The sequence below is a fragment of the Populus alba genome, chromosome 18, assembly GCF_005239225.2.
Source record: "Populus alba chromosome 18, ASM523922v2, whole genome shotgun sequence".
NCBI classification, from domain to species: Eukaryota; Viridiplantae; Streptophyta; class Magnoliopsida; order Malpighiales; family Salicaceae; genus Populus; species Populus alba.
The window spans coordinates 11,765,227-11,785,982 of NC_133301.1; the positions used below are offsets into that span (position 1 = coordinate 11,765,227).

The 20,756-nt window shown below is 29.2% G+C and overlaps 1 protein-coding gene across 1 annotated transcript; it reads right to left on the reverse strand.

Moving 5' to 3' along the window:
* Window positions 1-9,509: 9,509 nt before the first annotated feature.
* Window positions 9,510-14,791, reverse strand: LOC118056462 (ADP-ribosylation factor 1). Its single transcript, XM_035068670.2, has 9 exons — window positions 14,617-14,791; window positions 14,317-14,530; window positions 14,152-14,190; window positions 13,762-13,824; window positions 13,216-13,234; window positions 12,515-12,626; window positions 10,810-10,857; window positions 10,409-10,539; window positions 9,510-9,752 (listed from the first exon to the last, which is right to left on the reverse strand). Exons 2-9 carry the CDS (start codon window positions 14,417-14,419, stop codon window positions 9,719-9,721), a joined length of 549 nt encoding a protein of 182 aa, XP_034924561.1. The 5' UTR covers window positions 14,420-14,530; window positions 14,617-14,791; the 3' UTR covers window positions 9,510-9,718.
* Between the last annotated feature and the right edge of the window lie 5,965 nt (window positions 14,792-20,756).

The window sequence follows — 20,756 nt, forward strand, 5'->3', positions numbered from 1 at the left end:
CTTAATCATTTGTTCTTTTCTTTTGTATTTTTATAAGAAAATTAGGAACCATAACTAGGTGCACTGTTTGAAAGATATCTTCTTGTTTGTGTGCTTAGATGGAAAGTAACTTTAATTTTTTTGGGTAAAAAAACATGTATTTTTAATTTTTGAAGATGTGGTTTGTATTTAAAAAGAATATTATATCTTTGAAAGAAAGCTACTATATCTCTAAATAAAACACATCTGATCTAATTTAAATTGAGTTTTAAATAAAGTTAATTTTAATATTAATTTAATTAAACTTAGTTAACCAATTAATTTAATTTATGATTTGATCAAACACAACCAACTTGGTGAAATCGAGTCTAAAATAGATCGAGTCAACACATAAAAATTTAAAAGCCTAAAATGACATACTTAAAAAAGAAAAGACACAGGTCAACGCAAATCCAATAACTAGATTCGGGTCAAGTGTAATAACTATGCAGAAGCGTATGATGACGTGGGTGACCCGTGTCTGAGCGAGGAGTGCAGAAACCAAAACAAACAGAAAAGGGAGGGCAACTACAACGTCATGCGATGCGTGAGCTTCGATTTAGAGGGTGTTTGGGAGTGTGGTAGCGGTTGCTTTTCAAATAGCTTTTCGTGTCGAAAAGCATACCAATAATGTTTTTTTATTTTTTAAAAATCATTTTTGACATCAGCACATCAAAACGATCTAAAAAGTACAAACCGCACTTAATTTTAGTAAAAAAAAAAAAGTTTGAATTTTTTCAAAAAGCAGGTCACACCTCAATTCCAAACAGCCTCTAAACACGTGTAGCTGAAAAGTGGAGGTGGACAAGATTGCCCTTGCAGCCATGACCATGAATGATTAAAAAAAAAAAAAAAGAGGCACAGATACGTAGAAAGTCACAGTCAGGATGCCAGGTGTCGCATATAGATGGGTTGGCAAACCTTGTGGCGTTTTTTTGGGGATGCATGAAGCTTGTTAGGCTTTTATATCTATTTATAGGATTTAAGCTAGAGGATAGTGGACAATACAGGAAAACTGCTTCTTTTTATAACCAATCATCTTTTAAATATGTTTTTTACAAGGAAAATGTTTTTCAATAATTGATAAATAATGAAAAATGAGAAAACTGTTTTTTAGTCCTTGGGCATGGCTATAACTTAGTTTTTAGGTTTCAAAACAAATAAATTAACTCAACGATTTTATTTTTAAAATATCAACTTCATTGTAAATATTTTCCAAACAATATTATTCAAGAAAAAAAATCATAATCTAAAGAAAATGATAGTTGTTTTTTTATCTAAAATATTCAATTCTTAACACATCATATAAATCTTATGGTATTCAATGAAAATAATAAAATTAAATTTTTTTTTTTAAAAATCAAAACCAATTCAAATTGACCAATTTTGATTTGGTTCGATTTTTTAGGATAAAAAACTGGTAATGGCATCCTATTCCCATAAAAAAATTAAAAAATAGATACAACTCGAAGAAAAATTTCAAGTGAAAATATTCCTATCATTTTTAGTGTGAATTTTATTTTTATTTTTCTTTTTCTTCATGTTTGTCTCTTTCTTCAAAGTTAGCTAATGAAATAACTAATAAAATATCATTATTTACTCCATGAACATTGAAATTAAATTTTGTTCACTATTAATATAATTACCTGGTACTTTTATTATTATCACTAACATTATAATTATTATAACAATCATTATCTTATCATATTTGTTTTGGTTTATATTTTTACCTCACAAATTATCTTTTTTTTAGTTTTATTTCTATATAAAATGACTTGTTAAAACACCTCTTTTTAGAAAATTATTAAGATATTATATTAAAAAAAAACTAAATTACACGGTTTAAAATACTATATTAATAATTTTGCTCTTTCAAATAGTTTTTACTATTGAAGATGCCAACTCTTTTATACAATAAATAAATAAATGGTTCTAACATTAAAAGGGAGCTCAATTATTTAGATATTAAATTTATTTTTCAATAATTATAAGTTTAATTTTTAAAAAAATTATTAAAAATTTATATAATTATTAATTTTAAAATTTATAAAATTAATCAAAAAATATATAAATTAATTCAAATATTCACATGAAAAACCAAATGGTTCTTCCATGGATACAGCTGGACACAATTTGGCCGTGGCTCAGAGGGCGAAATGTCGAAAAGGACTAGGTGATGGCACAGGAGCGACTGTTTGAGAAGGGTAGTTTTGTCTTGTTGCCCTTAATTTTTAGTGAATTACAAATGTATTGCTGTCCTAATTAATTAAAGTACCATGTTTGCTTTCGGCAACAAAAGACAACGGCCATCCATAAAATCAATATCTACGCATCCTTCAAAGTTTTACTTTCTATACATTATCAATTCAAAGTTTATTAAAAATTTATATAATTATTAATTTTAAAATTTATAAAATTAATTAAAATACATACAAGCTAATCTAAACAACTATATTAATTAAAAAAAAAATCTTCATTCCCTAATTGTTACAAAATTACTCTATGAACCTATACCCAAAACATATCCATGCTAATTTCAGTGCATGATTACATATTTGTTACAAAAAACTCCATGTCCTATTTGTTACAAAATTTAGAAGGATCACCATAATTTATTTTTTTTCCAGTTCTTGCTAATTTCAGTGCTTGATTACATATTTGCGCATTGATTGCCTTCACTGCAGCACATTGATTGATAGAGTGAAGACGATCCTTGGGCCCTCTTGTTACCACCTTCATGAGGGTAATTGTGGTGCAGATTTCTTGATTAGCTACAGCAAGATTACCCTCCTCCCTGGCACGAGGCATCTCCGGCAGGCACTTAAAATGGGAGTAGCTCGGAGGAATAGTTTTCTGGTTTCCGATCCCACGGAAGAGCAAACATTAGAGAGAATGGAAAATCAGACAGGCCGAAGTAGAAAAAAGGTCGGAAAAAGAAATCTATGATTTGAAAAGTTGTGAATAAAAGTAAAAATTCATGATCAGAAGCATCTGTGACCTAGTCCCTTCCTGCTCTCTGAAGTTGAAGTCGCCGAATAAATCCCTTCCTGCATTGTGAAGTTCTTCCCCCTTTCTACAACAGCATAGCAAACTCAGAACTGCCTCCACTGCATTTTAGTTTGCTGATACCAAAGAGACCATTATTATTATTATTATTATTATTATTATTTTTTTGGGTTGAGTACAGGTTAGTCTTGTGTTTTCTTATTTGTACACCATAATAAATAAAATTAAAAACAGCCAAAAAGATTTGGTGTTCTACTGTAGCTCTCCTCATTGTTCACCGGAGTAGTGCCATGTTTTTTTTTTATCCTTCAAATTTTTTTATTTTAATTTTTTATTTAATCCTTAAATATTGTGCTTATTTGAAATTAGTCTCTGTAATTTTTTCCTTTTCTTTTCTATAGAACTATCATTGTAAGATCCCACATCGGCGAGTGAGGGGTGTGTTGTTGGCCTTATAAGTGGTGCTGGTTGCCAACTTGTTATACGCGTTTTAGGACGTCAGGCTCAGAAATGGGCTCGCGTCACTAAGAACAAAACCGTGAGGGCGGTAAAGCCCAAAGCGAACAATATATGGCAAGTTGGGCCGGGCCGTTACATTTGGTATCAGAGTCGACCTCACTGGCTGTTTGATTGCGCTGACGGGGTCGACGAGCTCCTTAAGGGGGGTGAATTGTAAGATCCCACATCGGCGGGTGAGGGGTGTGTTGCTGGCCTTATAAGTGGTGCTGATTGCACGTTTTAGGGCGTCAGGCTTAGAAATGGGCTCGCGTCACCAGGAACAAAACCGTGAGGGCGGTAAAGCCCAAAGCGGACAATATATGGCAAGTTGGGCCGGGCCATTACAATCATAATCTCAACAAAACATCTCGTTATTGATTGATTATTAATTTTGAGGAAATCTATTTGATTTTATTATTTTCTTCCAATTAAAAGTTAGAGGATCAAAATTGAAGGAGACGAATAAAGAAGAGCAAACTGGTTCCTCTGACTTTTTGCTAAATTTTTTCTTGGGGTTTTGTCAAAGTTTCTTTTTGGTTCTTTTTGTTTGGGGATCAAACTTTTTAGACCAAGAGTTTATTTTATTTTCATTTTAGTCTTTGGTTTGACAAAGAAGATAGATTTATCAAAAAACATCAAAGGAGAGAAAAAGTTACTAGTTAACAAAGATTCTGTCCATAAAAAGAGTCTTTATTGGTATCAACGAGTTCTTTTCGATAAGAGGAGTTCTATTGAGATGTTTTTTTTTTTTGCTTTCTTCTTGCTTAAAACAATAGATTGAAACTTGGGATAGTTTTTGAGATTGGGACCAATTTTTTTCAAGTTTAAAACCACAAATGGGTTTTTTTAAAGGCCTACAAAGTGGTTTTTTTAGTTTTAAGGTGAAAATGGGTTTTTAGAACCAAAAGGTTGGACCTTGATTTTCTAACCATCAATATGATGGTTAGAAACTGGATTTCTAAATGACATTTCTTTTTACATAGTAAAAAAATAATAATAATAAAATCAACCTAAACATTGGGCTTGACAAGCTTGGGGTAGAAGCACTTGACTTTTTATTATTATTATTATTGTTTTTGTTTTTCATTCAAATTTTAATTGAAACCCCTTTTGTTTTTGTGTTAAGTTTTTTATTTAAATCTTGACTAAACAAAAAATAGATTCTAAAAGATAATGTTATTAATATCATAAAAAAAAAATGTTAGGTCAATGTCATTTTATTTATTTTAATAAAAAAGTTAACAAAGTTTTGGCCTGGTCAATCCAATTAGGTGGGCCCACCTAAATACTCAAGTCCACCTAGAACTTTATCGTGTTAATATTTATTACAAAAAATTAAAACAATAGTGTCTATAATTTTGTTAGTTAAATCTAATTTTGATTAGACCAACCAAGTTAAAGTTTGACTTATCAAATTGATTGTATCATTAAATGCAATTTAATTTTGAAATTTAAGCTAAGCAAGGAGATGAAAAGGCCTTTTAGGCTGACCCACACAATTTAATTAGGTAAAAAGATTTTAATTACACATATTTCTTTTTATCTTTATTTTAAAGCTTCCAAGATTTTTTAAAAAAATTTGTGTTAATTGCTTTTGATTTTATCAAATGAATGACATAGAACAACAAAAAAAAAATGCAATTTTTTTAGTTTACCCTGGAAAAAAAAATTGCAAGGGTAATGTTGATATTTGTTGGTGCATTGAAATCTAGGATAATTTTATTAAGTATACACTTTAAATTTTAAATTTACAATCATGAATTTTATTTTATTTTTTGGTCAGAAAACACATTGACAACAATTGTGTATTTTTTTTCATTAAGTTTTTTTTATCTGATACCATATAACTAGTAAAATTCTATATAACATAAAATAAACTATTCAAATTGAATTGACTAGCGATCTACTAATTCACTTTCACTATCAAACTATTGTCTGCCAGCCTTGTTTTTTTTGTTTTTTTTCATTAGATTCACCACTACGATTCTAAAAATATTAATAGAATTCACATTATACAAAATTATATATATATATATATATATATATATATATATATATATATATTCCACGGCTGTTTAATAGGTTTTAAAAAAAATCTTGAAGGGATTGGCTGGTGGTTTGGCAGTCTCCTATATAGGAGAGAGGATTTTTACAATCTTGGTTTTACAATCAAGAGCTGGTTGCACTGTTTGGCATATTACATGATGGATGATGGTGAAGAGTGACGTGTCAACAAAACGGAGAATTTTTTGAAACACGAAAATGAGAGGATCTGTGGACTTAAGTTTGGAACCATATTTAGCTAGATTTGGGCTCGTTGTGAGCTCGTTATCTCCATCAATTGGGTTCGGATATGAGCCTTTTTTCTTTGACATTGGGCTCTGTTTGTAGCCCTTTTTCTTTGACATAAGGCTTGGTTTGCAACTGATTTCTTAGCTTTATTGGGCTCGGTTTACAACCCCTTTTTCATTTATTTTCGCTTCGGTTTTGGAGCTCGCATCAATTAGGATCATAGATTTTATTAACAAATAATAGATTATTTATTCTTTTATTATTTCATACAATCACTTTAAAATTATCTAGTAATTATTTTTTTCTATTAAAGCTTGCTTTTAAAGTTATGATATGTTTTTATGTAAGAAAACAATGTTTTTGATAAAAAAAAAATTCAAAATAGAAAAGAAATACATGGATAATGTAATAGAGTTCTGATAGAGATACTTTTTTCTCTTTAATTCAAATCATTGGAAGACTTTATAAGCATTTATATTTTATTATCCTTTGTTTCTATTCAAAAAAATCATGTTGGTAAAAAAAAAATGCCATATTTTTGTTATAACAAAAAAAAAAAAACACAAATAAGAAAATGGATTTTTGGCACAAATAGACCATCACAAATAAAAAGCAACATAAAAGGGTGCAGCAAAAGTACTTGGAGCCAAGAACTAATTGGTGCTAACAAATCATATTTTGGCACTAGATTTTATATTAGTGACTATTGATAGGTGCAATACACACACTATACTTTTTAAGGTATTTCAAACTTATTTGAGTTTATTAGAAGTTATTTTTAAGAGTTTGACATGCAGAAGAGATTTCATGAATTAATCGCTAAAAAATAAAAAATTATGTATTTTACATTTTAAACATAGCTTTTTATGACAGTTTTTTTTGCCAATTTAAAGTTTTAGAATGAGAATGTGATCTTAATCTAAGTTGAAGTACACATGTCAAGCTTTCCAAAAATGTATTATAGGCAAAATTCTGATCTCATTTGGATCTCGAATCAGACCTGCAGACTTGAACCAAAATTCTTCTTGCAGCAAGATTTTTTATTTTCACACTAGATATTCAAATGAGATTATCTTGAGCTTCTGATATCGAAATCAGGCGATTCAAAAATCCAAATTCATCTACACATCCAAGACTACAACTTGCATGAAGGACTCCAAGTCAAATAAAATTGTTTTGGAATAATAGAATCCGGACGCATTCTGGTTGGTCGAAATGGATCTTCTGATCTGATACAGAAACTAACAATGCTGAGAATCCCAATACAGCTGAGAGTTTGACATAAGAACAATTGGCTTTAGGACCCGATAAGGTGCAAATCAATCCTTTAACATGTCATGAATGAAATAATATAGCTGTGATGGTCGGATAGTGCAAGAAACCAAGTCAGAATCAAAGTCTAAATTGCAACAAAATTAGTATTACAATAGAATTATGACAGCAGCAAAATCAGTTTTCAACACAAATTATAAGAGATTTATCCATTCTTAAAAATCAGATGAAGAAGGGATTGAATTTAGCATCATGAAGACTCCTAATTAGCCTAAGAATATTGAGGATTTCGGTAGTAAAAAGGGAAGATAAATAGAGCAAAACACAGCTGAAATAGGGTTTGATAATCATTCCTTTCGTCTCTGCTTTTGTTAATTTTCCAATAATTATGAACTAAACCCCTGAATTCAATTCAAGAGGGATACACACCATCTCCATTACCACGTTGTTAGAAGCAACGTTATCATTGTAATTTTTTCAGATTCAAGTATTTATTTTTTCTTATTCAGAATTATGTTATTGATTGTTATTCAAGCTTATTGAATTATATTGATATGACATTTAAGTTTTCTAGTTTCTTTCAATTTGTAATTATTATTAGGGATTAGTGTAAGAAGCAAAATAATTAATTTGATTGTTGCAACTCTCATATCGATTTATTAGAAAAACATAAACTAAGTTAAAATTATCAAGCTTTTGAACATTTGCTTAGAATAAATGCTCATATTTTATTCCTAAAAACTACTACTGAGTTAATGAAAATTACTTTTAATATTACATTCGCTTGATGGTAAAAAAATTAATTAGAAAGCTTTTTTCTAATTAATGTACTTATAATTTCATTAATTTTTCTCAGCTTTAAAAAGACATCAAATTTATTTGTTTGATTCAAAAAGGTATTTATTATACTTCGATAATCAACAGATTTATAAAGATAAATGTATGAAAACTTGAACTAATTTAACAACATATCAATTTATTATTTTTAAAATTATTGTTTCTTGAATTTTTCATTTAAATCCCCATCCTTTCTTATTTAAGTATACTTAGTATACTTTAGGAAGATTAAAAAAAAATTCCCTTATGTTTGACCTAGTGTTCTCGATCATTTTAGAAATTTATTTTATTTGTAATAGTTAAGTTAGAATTATTTTGGTGGTTCCAAAAACTGAACAACTGTCTACCCGCAAAGATAAATTATACCAGGACAAAGTCATGGTACTGTGAAACTTAAACCTAGAAAGTTGGTTCCAGTTACAAGAGAGGCCACAACAAGCTGACAACAAGAAGGGTTTGGAAGAGTGACTAGTATAGAATATAGAATTCATAAAATCACGACATCGCTATCATTTTCAAACAATGCAGTGCATGGTGGGAAAGCGAACAATGGCAAAGAAATGGAAAGTAACATAACAGCAAAAGAATTAATTTTAGAACTAAACTCCTGAAGTTCAAGAGGGATACACACCATCTCCATTAACACATTGTTAGAAGCAATGTTATCCTTGTAATTTTTTCAGATTCAAGTATTTACTTTTTTTTATTTAGAATTATGTTATTGATTGTTATTAAAGTTTATTGAATTGTTTTGAGATGACATGTAAGTTTTCTAGTTTCTTTCAATCCGTAATTATTGTTAAGGATTAGAATAAGAAGCAAAAGAATTAATTTGATTGTTGCAACTCTCATATTGATTTATTAGGAAAACATAAATTAAGTTAAAATTATCAAGCTTTTTAATATTTGCTTAGAATAAATACACATATTTTATTCCTAAAACTAATACCAAATTAATAAAAATTGCTTTCAATAATACATTCACTTGATGGTAAGAAATTGATTAGAAAGGTTTTTCTGACTAATACACTTGTAATTTCATCGATTTCTCTCAGCTTTAAGAGACATCAAATTTATTTGTTTGATGTGAAAAAATATTTATTTTACTTTGATAATCAATAAATTTATAGGGATAAAATATGTGGAAGCTAACGACATATCAATTTATTATTTTTAGAATTATTGTTTCTTGACTTTTTTATTTAAATCCCCCATTCTTTCTCATTTAAGTATACTTTAATAAGATTAAAAAAACATTCCCTTAGATTCAACCTAATTTTCACTATCATTTTAGAAATTTATTTTGTTTGTAAGAGTTAAATCAAGTCAGAATTTATTTTGGTGGTTCCGAAAACTGAACACCTGTCTACTAGCAAAGACAAATTATACCAGGATAAAGTCATGGTACTGTGAAACTTAAACCTATAAAGTTGGTTCCAGTTACTAGAGAGGCCACGACAAGCTGACAACAAGAAGGGTTTGGAAGAGTGACTAGTATAGAATATAGAATTCATAAAATCAAGACATCGCTATCATTTTCATACAATGCAGTGCATGGTGGGAAAGCGAACAATGGCAAAGAAATGGAAAGTAACATAACAGCAAAAGAGCTAAGTGGTTCTTCTTTGACAAAAATTTTACAAGTATATCAGTTAGAAAAATCAGTGAAGGTCAAATGACATCATCGCGACCACAAATGAATTTCTATTACCAGCCATACCAGCTAACCATGGTCATCTTTATAAATTCTGGCTCGGGGAAACAATCACAAGCTTCCCATTCTTCTCCAAAAGAGTTAGCCACCCCCAGACTTCAATGTATTACTCAACCTGCAATAACATGTGACTCTGCATTAGGTTTTTAGAAAAAAAATAAAATAACAGAAGAAAATGATGCTGTGAAGGCAGAATTTAATATCTTCATGTATAGAACCAGGTACAACATCAGTTTGTAAATTTTATATATACCAAAATTCCTGCTGAGGCATATGGATAATTATAAAATTTATCGTTGCTCTTTCCTTCACACATTTATTGCTGGAGCTTTGAGTCTCCAGGGTATTGTTCTGCTAGTAAGTGATTTTCTTTTTTGAAACAATTTTCTAGACGGTGATGGATATAGATTTCCCATTGAAGAATTATATTTGAGCATTGAACATGAAGATTAAATGGCAGACTTCTATTGCTTTCAATGCTCCAACAAAATATTTGCCCTCAAGTAGGTTCCTATGGGGTGTTCAGAGGATAAGAGTTTCATTTGGTAAAGTGGAATCTGGGCTCTTAGTTGGTGAAGCTTAAAATCATTTATTTTGAGAAAGCCTACCTTGGTATCGGATACCATAGATCTTAGAGACTGGTTTTCTGAGAGTAAGGTGAGTCAAAGGGAATGGTTTCCCAAGGAAGTACAAGAGACGTATGGGATAACTATTCAGAAGTTCAAAACTGTTGCTAGAAACTCATTCCACTTCATTGTAAACTTAACTTACCAGTCCAAACCTTCAAAAAGACCTTCTCCTTTAATGGCAGACGTTTTAAAAATTGCCCATTGTCGATTCTTGATCTTGTGCAACTCCAAAGCCTCAGTCACTGCCGCATCATCAAGTGCACCAGGAAGATCCTATATAAACCAAATGAATGACAAAAATGAAAACAGTGGGAGATCCAAATTCCAATCTGATATAAATATTTAAATGTGAAATGCATGTAGATATATGAAGCCTATGAAGAGAGCATCACTCCAAGACCACATCATAAAAAGATAGTAGATTCTATTGTTTTCACGTCCAATGAAGCCTTTTCATTTGAGTTTGCATGTATGATTAGATTTCAAGCTTGTTTTCTTCCATGTGTGTGTAAAAAAAAGAAATAACTAGGAAACAACAGTAACCTGCTTGTTCGCAAAAATAAGTACAATAGCACCTCTTAACTCTTCCTCCTGCCAAAACAATCAAATATGTAAGCTTGGCACTCTAAGTTGAGTGGCAACGAAAAAGGACTAGTGGCTCAGGTTTTTTTTTTTCAGAAACATAAAGGGGTTTTCATACACACACATATGCAAGAACACTAAGGATCCACATACTGTGGAATTTTCTTTTCATAAAAAAAAAAAAAAAAAAAAAGTGATGGAATCCCAGAGCTTCTAGTTAGAAGATAGAAAATAGGTTTGAGAAATTTTGTTCCTCATAAGGAAAAGTGTATGCAAAAACAAGATCACGAGTCTTTTTCCATTATGATTTTTCCACATTATAGATTGAAAGCCAATTGTTTCAGAGTCTCCTTTTTATTCTGAAAAATATAAAATTACGAACTTCTTTGGAGGCAGGCCTCCTGCAATCTTAGCCTGCATTCAATCCCAGTGATATAGAAATGTCTAGAAAAATTATAAAAAACAAATAAAAGAAAATCAAACCACCCCAGCCTAACCCATAGAAGAAATCATAAAACTAAGTAAAAAAGATTTCAAATTCACACCGCTTCAGTCTTTATAGCCCTGAAGACATCTCAAGTACACCACGATGCTAAACTAGTTAAGGGCAGCTGCATGAATATGCTTCCACATTTAAATTCAAAGCAGGCTGATTTTTTAAAAGCTACTGTGATAACAAATCATTATTTATCACTTCAGGCCAGGCCCTTTTGGGTCCCCTAAGGCTTCATAATCTTTTACATCATGAATGCCATGGACAGCAGCGAAGCTAGATTTTTTTTTCCAGCTAGGTCAATTGATAACCATCATTCGTTGAAAAATTACTTTGTTATGACACCTAAAATAAATAATAGTAACAATAGAATTATTCAAGTTCAAAATCAACATCAAATTAAAATACAGTTTATTTATTAACAAAAAATTTAATAGTAATATTTATTTAATCTTAAATAAATACAAAAAATATTAAAAAAATTATCACTAGAATTAGACCTTGTACCGCTAATAGAGATTAAGAGCACGGAAACTTTGAGCTCCTAGAAGAGAAAAATTAGAAAGTCTTTTAATTCATTCATAGCTTGTTCCACTATAATTTAAACAATTTTGCAAACCACCAAAAAATATAAGACAGGAAACTTATTAAATTAAGAAAAGGAATTTTTTTTTCTTTTTCAAATAGCATAAGAAACCATATTTACCTTCTTTAAATGAAAGATGTGAATCTGTTAGGGCATTGAAATTCTAATTTATTATTTTTTTAGAGGAAAATTATTACGTTTGAATTGAAAATTACAGAAATCAACTTCTTTTTTAATGCAATTTTAATACTTGATAGTAAAGGAAACCAAGGAAAATGCTCATACATTTAGTGAATATTTTTAATGGTCTTGTTTGACTTTCGATACAAAACTATTAAAACGATCTTATTTGGTTAAGTTTTTTACAAAATTTAAAGAGGGTCAAGTAAGTAATATCCCCCTAAAAATCTTAGATTGCTATGCTATTTGCCTAAATCTCTCGAAATGTTTTTTGAAATCAGGGGTGTCAGCTAACACCCCTAGCTTTCACATAGCCTCACCAGTGGCTGTGGGTTTGATAATAGGGGGTACCAATAACACCAACTTAGTCAACTACTAATGTGAACATAAAATGGGGATAACAGTACCTCCAGGATTGCATGAAACTCATCTTTAGCTATAACAAGCCTATCAACGTCACTTGAATCGACAACATAAATAATGGCCTGTGTGTTGGGAAAATAACATCTCCAATATGGTCTGTTACAAACATAAGCAGCCAGTGAGCTTGCGAAATTCATCAAACAACCTATTATCTCAATCAATCAAAAGAAATTATGTACAATTTGTGTGGAAAACATGGCAGAAATAATAATCAATAATCATAAAATTACATTACAATACCACTCTCAATCTTTTACACATGGAATTATGCACAACTAGCCATCACTCAAAATTTTCCTCTTGAGAAAGTGCCTAACCTATTGGAATAGAAAAAATCAACTGTTTGAATGGTATTAGAAAAATGCCAGTGGTTCTTATATACTTGATGACATAAATTTTTATAGTAATAAAAACAAATTTGAGAGAATATTTTAATGAAGCTATAATTCATTACAACTTTTTGGTTATTATTTGTGGGGGGGGGGAATTGAGTCCATAACCAGTTGCAAGTTCTATAAAGAATATAATGAATAACATCAAGTATCATAAGCTTATAATTCCGAAATTGCTAGTCATTAACAAAACTGAATAGTGTATATCAAAATGCAATTCATGTTATAGTTTGCTGCAAATATAAAGCAGATTTATTTGTGTTAAAAAGGAGAAGGAAAAGGCAAGAAGTTACCTGATGCTTGTCTGCCCACCTGTATCATAATCATTATAAATGTCATTAGGGCAAGAAATTAACATGAAAGTTTTGATCATGCAAGACTTAGAAAACAGATTAATGTGTAACTCCACATTTGCTTCTGAATAACCGGTGGAAAAATAACAAATGTGGGGAATAATGAACTGGATGGTGGAAAACAATAATTAGATGGTGTGGGAACACTTGACCTTCTCATATAACTGGTGGAAGATGGGGTATGTCAGTAAAATATCCGACTCAAATGATAATGGGACATTGGCATGTATACAGTAAAAGTTCCATTGTCTCATCAACCAAAAAACAAATAAATAAATTTTATATAAAACACAGCAAAGCCTATAATCTACTTTCATTTGTTGGTAATAGAAAGAGCAAAAGCTATAATAAACTTCAAATTTTTCTAACACTGAGCAATCAGTAATCAGCAAAGGTTCACATATTCCAATCAGTATACAGGTTATGATTGCAATGAACATAAAAAGTAATGCTGGTTTACAGATCAAGCGAAATTAATAGGCTTACCAAGATCCCATACTTGAAATTTGATATTGTTGTACTGAACTGTTTCCACATTAAATCCAATTGCTGCATCAGGAAAACAAACGCTTCAGTTATGAATTCTGAACAGAGTAACAAATTACTCGACCCCATTACAGCAAAACAATGACAGAAATTTAAAACTAAAAATGCAATTCCCATATCAAGGGTCATTCATTAACTGATCCATTGGAGGAAAAACACTCGATGGAACTGAAAAAGGCAATGCAATTGGAATCTTATGCAAACCAAAAACAACAAATCGCATCTCATCAGATATCCAGATTCAATAATAGCAATTTTGGATTCATACTCTCAGTAACCAAACAAACAAACATCAAATTCCGATGAAAATAACTACGAAAAGACACTAACTTGGAATGGTGGATACAACTTCGCCCATCTGAAGCCGATCTGCATCAAAAACCAAAATCAGAACACACAAAAAATTATCAAAATTCAACAAATACCCATCACTCAAAATAAAAAAAAAAACAAACAAAAGGGTATCACTTAGAATCAGAAAAAAGAACAGCATACAGAGGATTGTAGTTTTTCCAGCATTATCAAGACCAAGAACAAGGATCCGAGCCTCTTTGTTGCCAAATACTGAAGAGAACATTTTGGAAAACAAAATTCCCATCTTCTTTATAGCTAAGTGGGAGATAGTATAATGGAGATTCTTTCAGAGCATCAGTTGATGAACAGATCGTAGAAGTTGAATTAGATCTGCAAAGCAGAGTCCTTTTCCTCTCTGCAATCAGCAAAAAAAAAAAAAAGCAATGTCAAAATGGAATTATATTTTCATTTCTGTGTTTATGATAAGTAAGGGAAACGTGCCTGAGGTGAAAAGGAGAGGAGAGGACAGAAGGGTCTGCTTGTTAAAGATATTTAAGATTAACGAGGCAGAAATATAAATTTAAGAAGTCATCGGGGAGAATAAGGTAGAAGAAGAATATCGGGACAGTGAAAGAAAGAAGGAATAAAATTTAAGACTTGCGAGAGTGAGAACAAGCATCTCCCTTGCGATGTAGAAGTTACTTTAAAGAGTTAAATTGATAAAATTATTTTTTTAATTATTGTGTTATATGCGTGTGTGGGTTAAAAAATTATTTAGAAGAGTTAATTATATTTTAATATATTTTATATTAAATTAATTTTTATATAATATAATTATGTTATTAATTATATAATTAATTTATATTTTAATATATTTGATATATAAATATTTTAATAATAGATTTAACGAGCTAATTTAGATATTTTTTGATAAATTTAATATTAAATAATAAAATTTTTTAAAAATAAAACAAAATAAAACCAGTTGAAATCATCAAATCTACGACATCTTTCACTGAAAATCTTTAATTGACGCAGGCATCATGTTAAAAAGGAATAAATAAACCCAAATAAGTAAAACTTGATATAAAATTAAAATGAAGAATCAATAGCAAGCGTAAACATAACATAATAAGAAGCAAAAAAATATATTTTTATCCATTCAAATTGAAATGACTCTGTTTATATGATAGATAGAAGATACAAGAATAATAAATCTATACTAGGCATAGCCTGTGCGATGCAAAGGGTCTCTATTTTTTTCAAGTAAAATGATGTCTAGATGATGTAAATATATTTTAAGACAATAAAAAAAATTAATGATTTGAGTTATAACACCAACTAAGATTAAAGAGTTAATTTTATTTTAATTAGACAGTAAAATAAAAGATAAAGATGTTAATTAGATTTTTTTTTTCAAAAAAAATCATTGTAATCACGAAACTAGATAAAAAAAAAATGGATAAAATCAACAAACATGAAAGAACTCAAGAGGGGATTAACTGTACAAAAAGATCTAAGATAAAAAAACAAATGATAATTAAAAGAATAAAAATGAAAATCAAAAATAAAAAATAAATTAGAGGGCAAACAATTTTTTTCAATTGAAGGATTAAATTTAAAAGAAAAATAACTCAAGCAAAAAGAAAAATAATAAAAGAAAGAGGAAGAAATTAAAAAAAATAATAACACACTATAAACCTAGATTAAGGAAACAAATAAAAAATAAGATAAAAAAAATCTAAAGATAAAAAGATAAGATAAAAAAATATCAATTATAAAAGGATTAAGGAAACAAATAAGAAATCTAAAGAATAAGAATCTAATAAAAAAAATTAATACATAAAAAATTAAAATTGAAGGACTAAATAAAAAAGAAATAACACTTATTCAAAAGGACAAAAAGATTAAAAAAAATTATAAAGAAAAAAGGAGGGTTTAATTGAAAAGAAAAATAACTAATATACCAAAACACTTTATGTCGAGGTCATTTTAATTATTATTACTATCGTCATCACAATAGCTACAAATATACTAAAAATAAAGGTGAAATTCATTTAGCTGTAGATACACTTCACTATTTACTAGTATAGTGGATTGACGTCTATGGCTTAGGCTGAAAAAATTGATTGTCTTTGATTTAAGGGTGTTTTGATATTTTTACATAGTTCATTTGTTATTATTGATTTGTTTGGGGTATTTTCATCGATTTATCTTTTAATACACAATAAAATAACTGAAATACCCCTAGAATAATAATAAAAAAAAAAAACTAACATTGATGAACAAAGGTGTTTTGGTATTTTTCTTTTTAATTGTATAATATAATTACACAATTGTCCTTAGAGTAAAAAACAAAGTTGTGTATATAGGGGTATTAACATCTTTTCCTTAAGGTTTTTTTTTTTTTTTTTTTGTAATTATTGTGTTGTTTAAGGGTGATGAAATAATTTAACATTTAATTAATATTGTTTTTATTCAAAAATATGTTGGCATATGGTGCGCGCGCTAACGTGAGGGAGGCGCCATGCACTTTGGGAGGCACACACGCACCTCCTAGTGGTTGAAAAGTTTCTTCCATAATCTCACTTTGTTCTTCATTGTGTCCTTTTCCTTTATGATCGGCACATGTCATCCAAAGATAATCGGTTTATCGCCGGTTGTCCTCTTTTTTTTCTCTTCATTTCTCTCTCATACACGGAGAGCTGCACTTTAGTCCTTATTTTTATTGTTTTTTTCAATAGTCAATCCTTTTAGTAATAATTGTTTATTTATGTTATATCCCTTTCGTTAAAAATTTTTTATTTGTCAATTTGATCCTTCAGTTCTAATTTGTATATAATATTTTTCGATTCGATTCTTCTACTTTTCATTTTTTATTTTGTTTCTTTTCTTTTTTATCAAAGTTTTTATACTTTTAATTTTATCATTCAAGTCAATTTTATGATTTCTTTTTCAATAATAATAAGAACTTCAACTTGGTCCTTCTTCTTTTATTTCTTAGTTTTTTTTTTTTCACGTTTGGTGGTGGTAGTGGTCACCAAAGGAGGAGGGGATAATTTCTTCAAATTGTCTTGTATGCATGATGTGGAAGGTTATGCTAATACTTAATTATGATAAATTGATACAAAAAATTGAAGAAAAAACAAGGAACCCATGTTCCTTTGAATATATATTTCGGCCTATGGATCATTAGGATAAAAGATGGGGTTGGTTTTAATCTCGTGTATTATTGTGTTAAATTATATATATGTTGAATAATTATAATGAGTTAGGTGTGTGGAAACTGAGGGAAAACCCTTGGGTTCCAATGCAAAGGTTTGGTAAATTTGTTCTTAACGAGGGAGGACAAAATGATAAAATCATGCATGTGCTTAACATGAAAATATGTTCTTAAAAATAAATTGTATCAGTTTGATGATGTGAGTGTACTATACATGTGAAATATTGTATATGCAGAAGTAATAAAAAATATGTTACTTTTAGATCCAAGTATAAATCCAAAATTGATATAAATAATGGCAAGGTGATATTCATGATCTTGATAACAAATAATGTTGCGACCAAACCTCAGGGCATAGGAGGATCAAGATCACTCTAGACTGGTAGGTATTCTAATCTTATACTTAAAATTGATATAAACAAAGATAAATATAGTATGATTGGATTTGTTTGTCTATTTGTACGAAGACCAATGATATCTATTAGACTGATACCGACATCTCTTAAAGAAGTATTATCAACATAGACTTGATTAGCTATTTCAAGATTATAGCAGCTAATAATATTAATAAAATTTTATTAATATCGACATTTAATCTAAAAAATAAAAAGAAAAATGTTAAATGAACTTGATTAGCTTTCTAGATTATGAAAGGTAGTCATATCAACAAGATTATATTAATATCGACGTTAACATGGACTTGATTAACTTTTCAAATCATGAGATCTAATTATATTAACATGGTTATATCGGTGTCAGCACTAATATTAACTTGATTGATCTTTCAAGTATTTTCTTATTCTCCAATATTTTTTAGTGACTTTCTCTTTTATTTCTTAACATCCAACAATTAAAATTTTAAAAAATAAAGTTAGGATTGAAACGTACAATTATAGAATAACAAGGATTAAATAATAGATAAAATAAAATATTAGGGAGCAAATCAAAATTTTCCATTTCAATATCCAAATGGAGTCTGTTTTTGTTTGTTTGTGTTAAATGTGTTCCTTCTTCTTTTAGTTTCTTTTTTTTTTAAACTACCAATAAAGTTTTATTTTTTAAAATCAATCTTTAATCCATTATCAAAATATTCCTTAGCACTCCGTATATATGAGACAATGCAGATTGCAAAAAAATATTACTACATGTAACCATGCTAATATAACTTAAGAAGATGAAATTATATATAAAAAATTTTGATGATCAAAACAAAAAAAAAAAATTGTATGGTTATTAAGCTACAAAAAATCATAGGAAATATTTTGGAAGGAATTTTTCCTGAGGGCTTTTATAGATCATTCACGGTGTGTTTTACAACCTCCATTTCTAGAGAGCATTGGCTTCTTCTTTAAAGGATTTCTCCAGGGGTTGTAAATCTTCTTTTCAGTGATACTTACACAATGTCCCTTAAAGACCCAAGAGTGTTGATGAGGGACCCTCTAGAGTTTAAATCAGTATGAGGTATTTTTAAGCAGTAAAAAGACATTAATAAAGGTATTAATGAGCTTTTATGAAGATAGAAAAGAAGAAGGAGAAGAATATATATAGATTAGAGAAGAAGAAGGATTATGTTTAGTATAAGAATATAAGGTTTCGAGCCTTTTTTCTATGTACTTGAGCTCCCTTTTATATCATCTGACTTGATTTGATTCATACAACATAAGAGGGGTAGAGATGTAATCTTGTAATCATAGAATAATGTTATTTTATCGTTCATGCTATCACATCTAATTAATATAGCATATACTGCTTGTTTGTAATTAAGGAGATATGATGGACATCATAATTACTAACTCATGCCCAGAATATGAGAGATTCAATGTGAAGTTACCTTTTAGCTATACGTTGAACCTAAGAGGAGTTGAGTTCAACTCATACATAGAACCCAAGGGCAATTGGGTTTAGCTTGTGATTGTACCAAAGAATGGTCACGAGTGGATGCACCATGGCCCAACATGGAGTTGGGCGTGAATACATCCTGACTCAACTTGGAGTTGGGCGAGGAGAAAACATAACTTTATTTCAGGTTATGACTTTCGTGTGATGACTTTTAAATAGGGAGGTTTTAGAAAATTATGACCCATCACATGATTTACATGAAAGTGTTTACCCTAGTTTTTTTTAGTGTATTTAGTAATTTATATATCTATTACCTTCTAATGTTTTGAACAAAATTTTATTTTTGTTAGTTTTAATTGAATATTGTTTTTTAGTGTATTTAGTAATTTATATATTTATTACCTTATAATGTTTTGAACAAAATTTTCTTTTTGTTAGTTTTAAATGAATACTTTGGTTGTTTGCTACTTTTGCACAGTCAAAATACAACATGTTAGATTTTTCCCCGTGACTCTGTGACGCTTTTAGCTTATTATGTTAGAGGACCATTTTACACAATTACTCTACTTTTTAATCGGAGGGTTGGTAGCTCATAGAACTTCAAATAAATTTTTCTGTTTTATGCCAGAAGTATTTTACTTCTTGGTTGCCTAAGTGCAGCGTGAGCATCATAGCTAGTAATATAAATTAAAAGAGATAATGTTTTTATCGTGTATTATTTTTACAAATTTTTATTTATTTTAATATTGTTTTTTAATTTTAATTTTTTTTTCTCTAATTTGATACTTCAATAATTAGTTTATTGAAGGTTAAGTTTCATAATTTATTATAATTTATTTTATATGTGATCAACTTAGTCTCATAAATCATATCATGAGTTTGGAGGTTTAACTTGATGGACTAAAATTTTGTTTTTTAATTGATATGTTTTTTTTTTAATTTCATCATTTATTATTTGTATAAGTTGAGAATTTAATTTCATAATTTATTTGAATTTATCTCCTATAAAATTATCTTGATCTCATAACTTGGACAACGAATTTGGTTGATTAACCTAGTTGATTTGAGTTTTTTTTTTAATCTTTTTTATAATGAATTTTTTTAATTTCATCATTTAACATGAAATTGATTATAAATTAGACTTTATAATTTATTTTTGTTTCCTATGAGTTTATTCAAGTCTTAGGACTCAAGTCACATGTTTTACGGGGTAACCTATATAGACTAGGGTCATTTTATTGTATCCTATATTTAGATTGATTTTTAAAAAAAACTTCCAACCTTCAACAATGACTTTAATGAAAATTGAGATTCATGATTTGTTTTAATTTTTTTTATGGGGTTATCACAATCGTATGATCTTAGTTGCAGGTTTGACAGATTAATCCGGGTTGACTTAAGTTATTTTTTTGTTTACTTTCTATAAGGTTAATTTGATCTTATGACCGGGTCACAAATTTGATAGGTTAACCCGAGTTAATTTTTTGCTATTTCTTAATTAATCTTTTCAATTACATTCTTCAATAATGAGTTGATTGAGAATTGAGATTTATAATATATTTTGATTTATTTTATATGG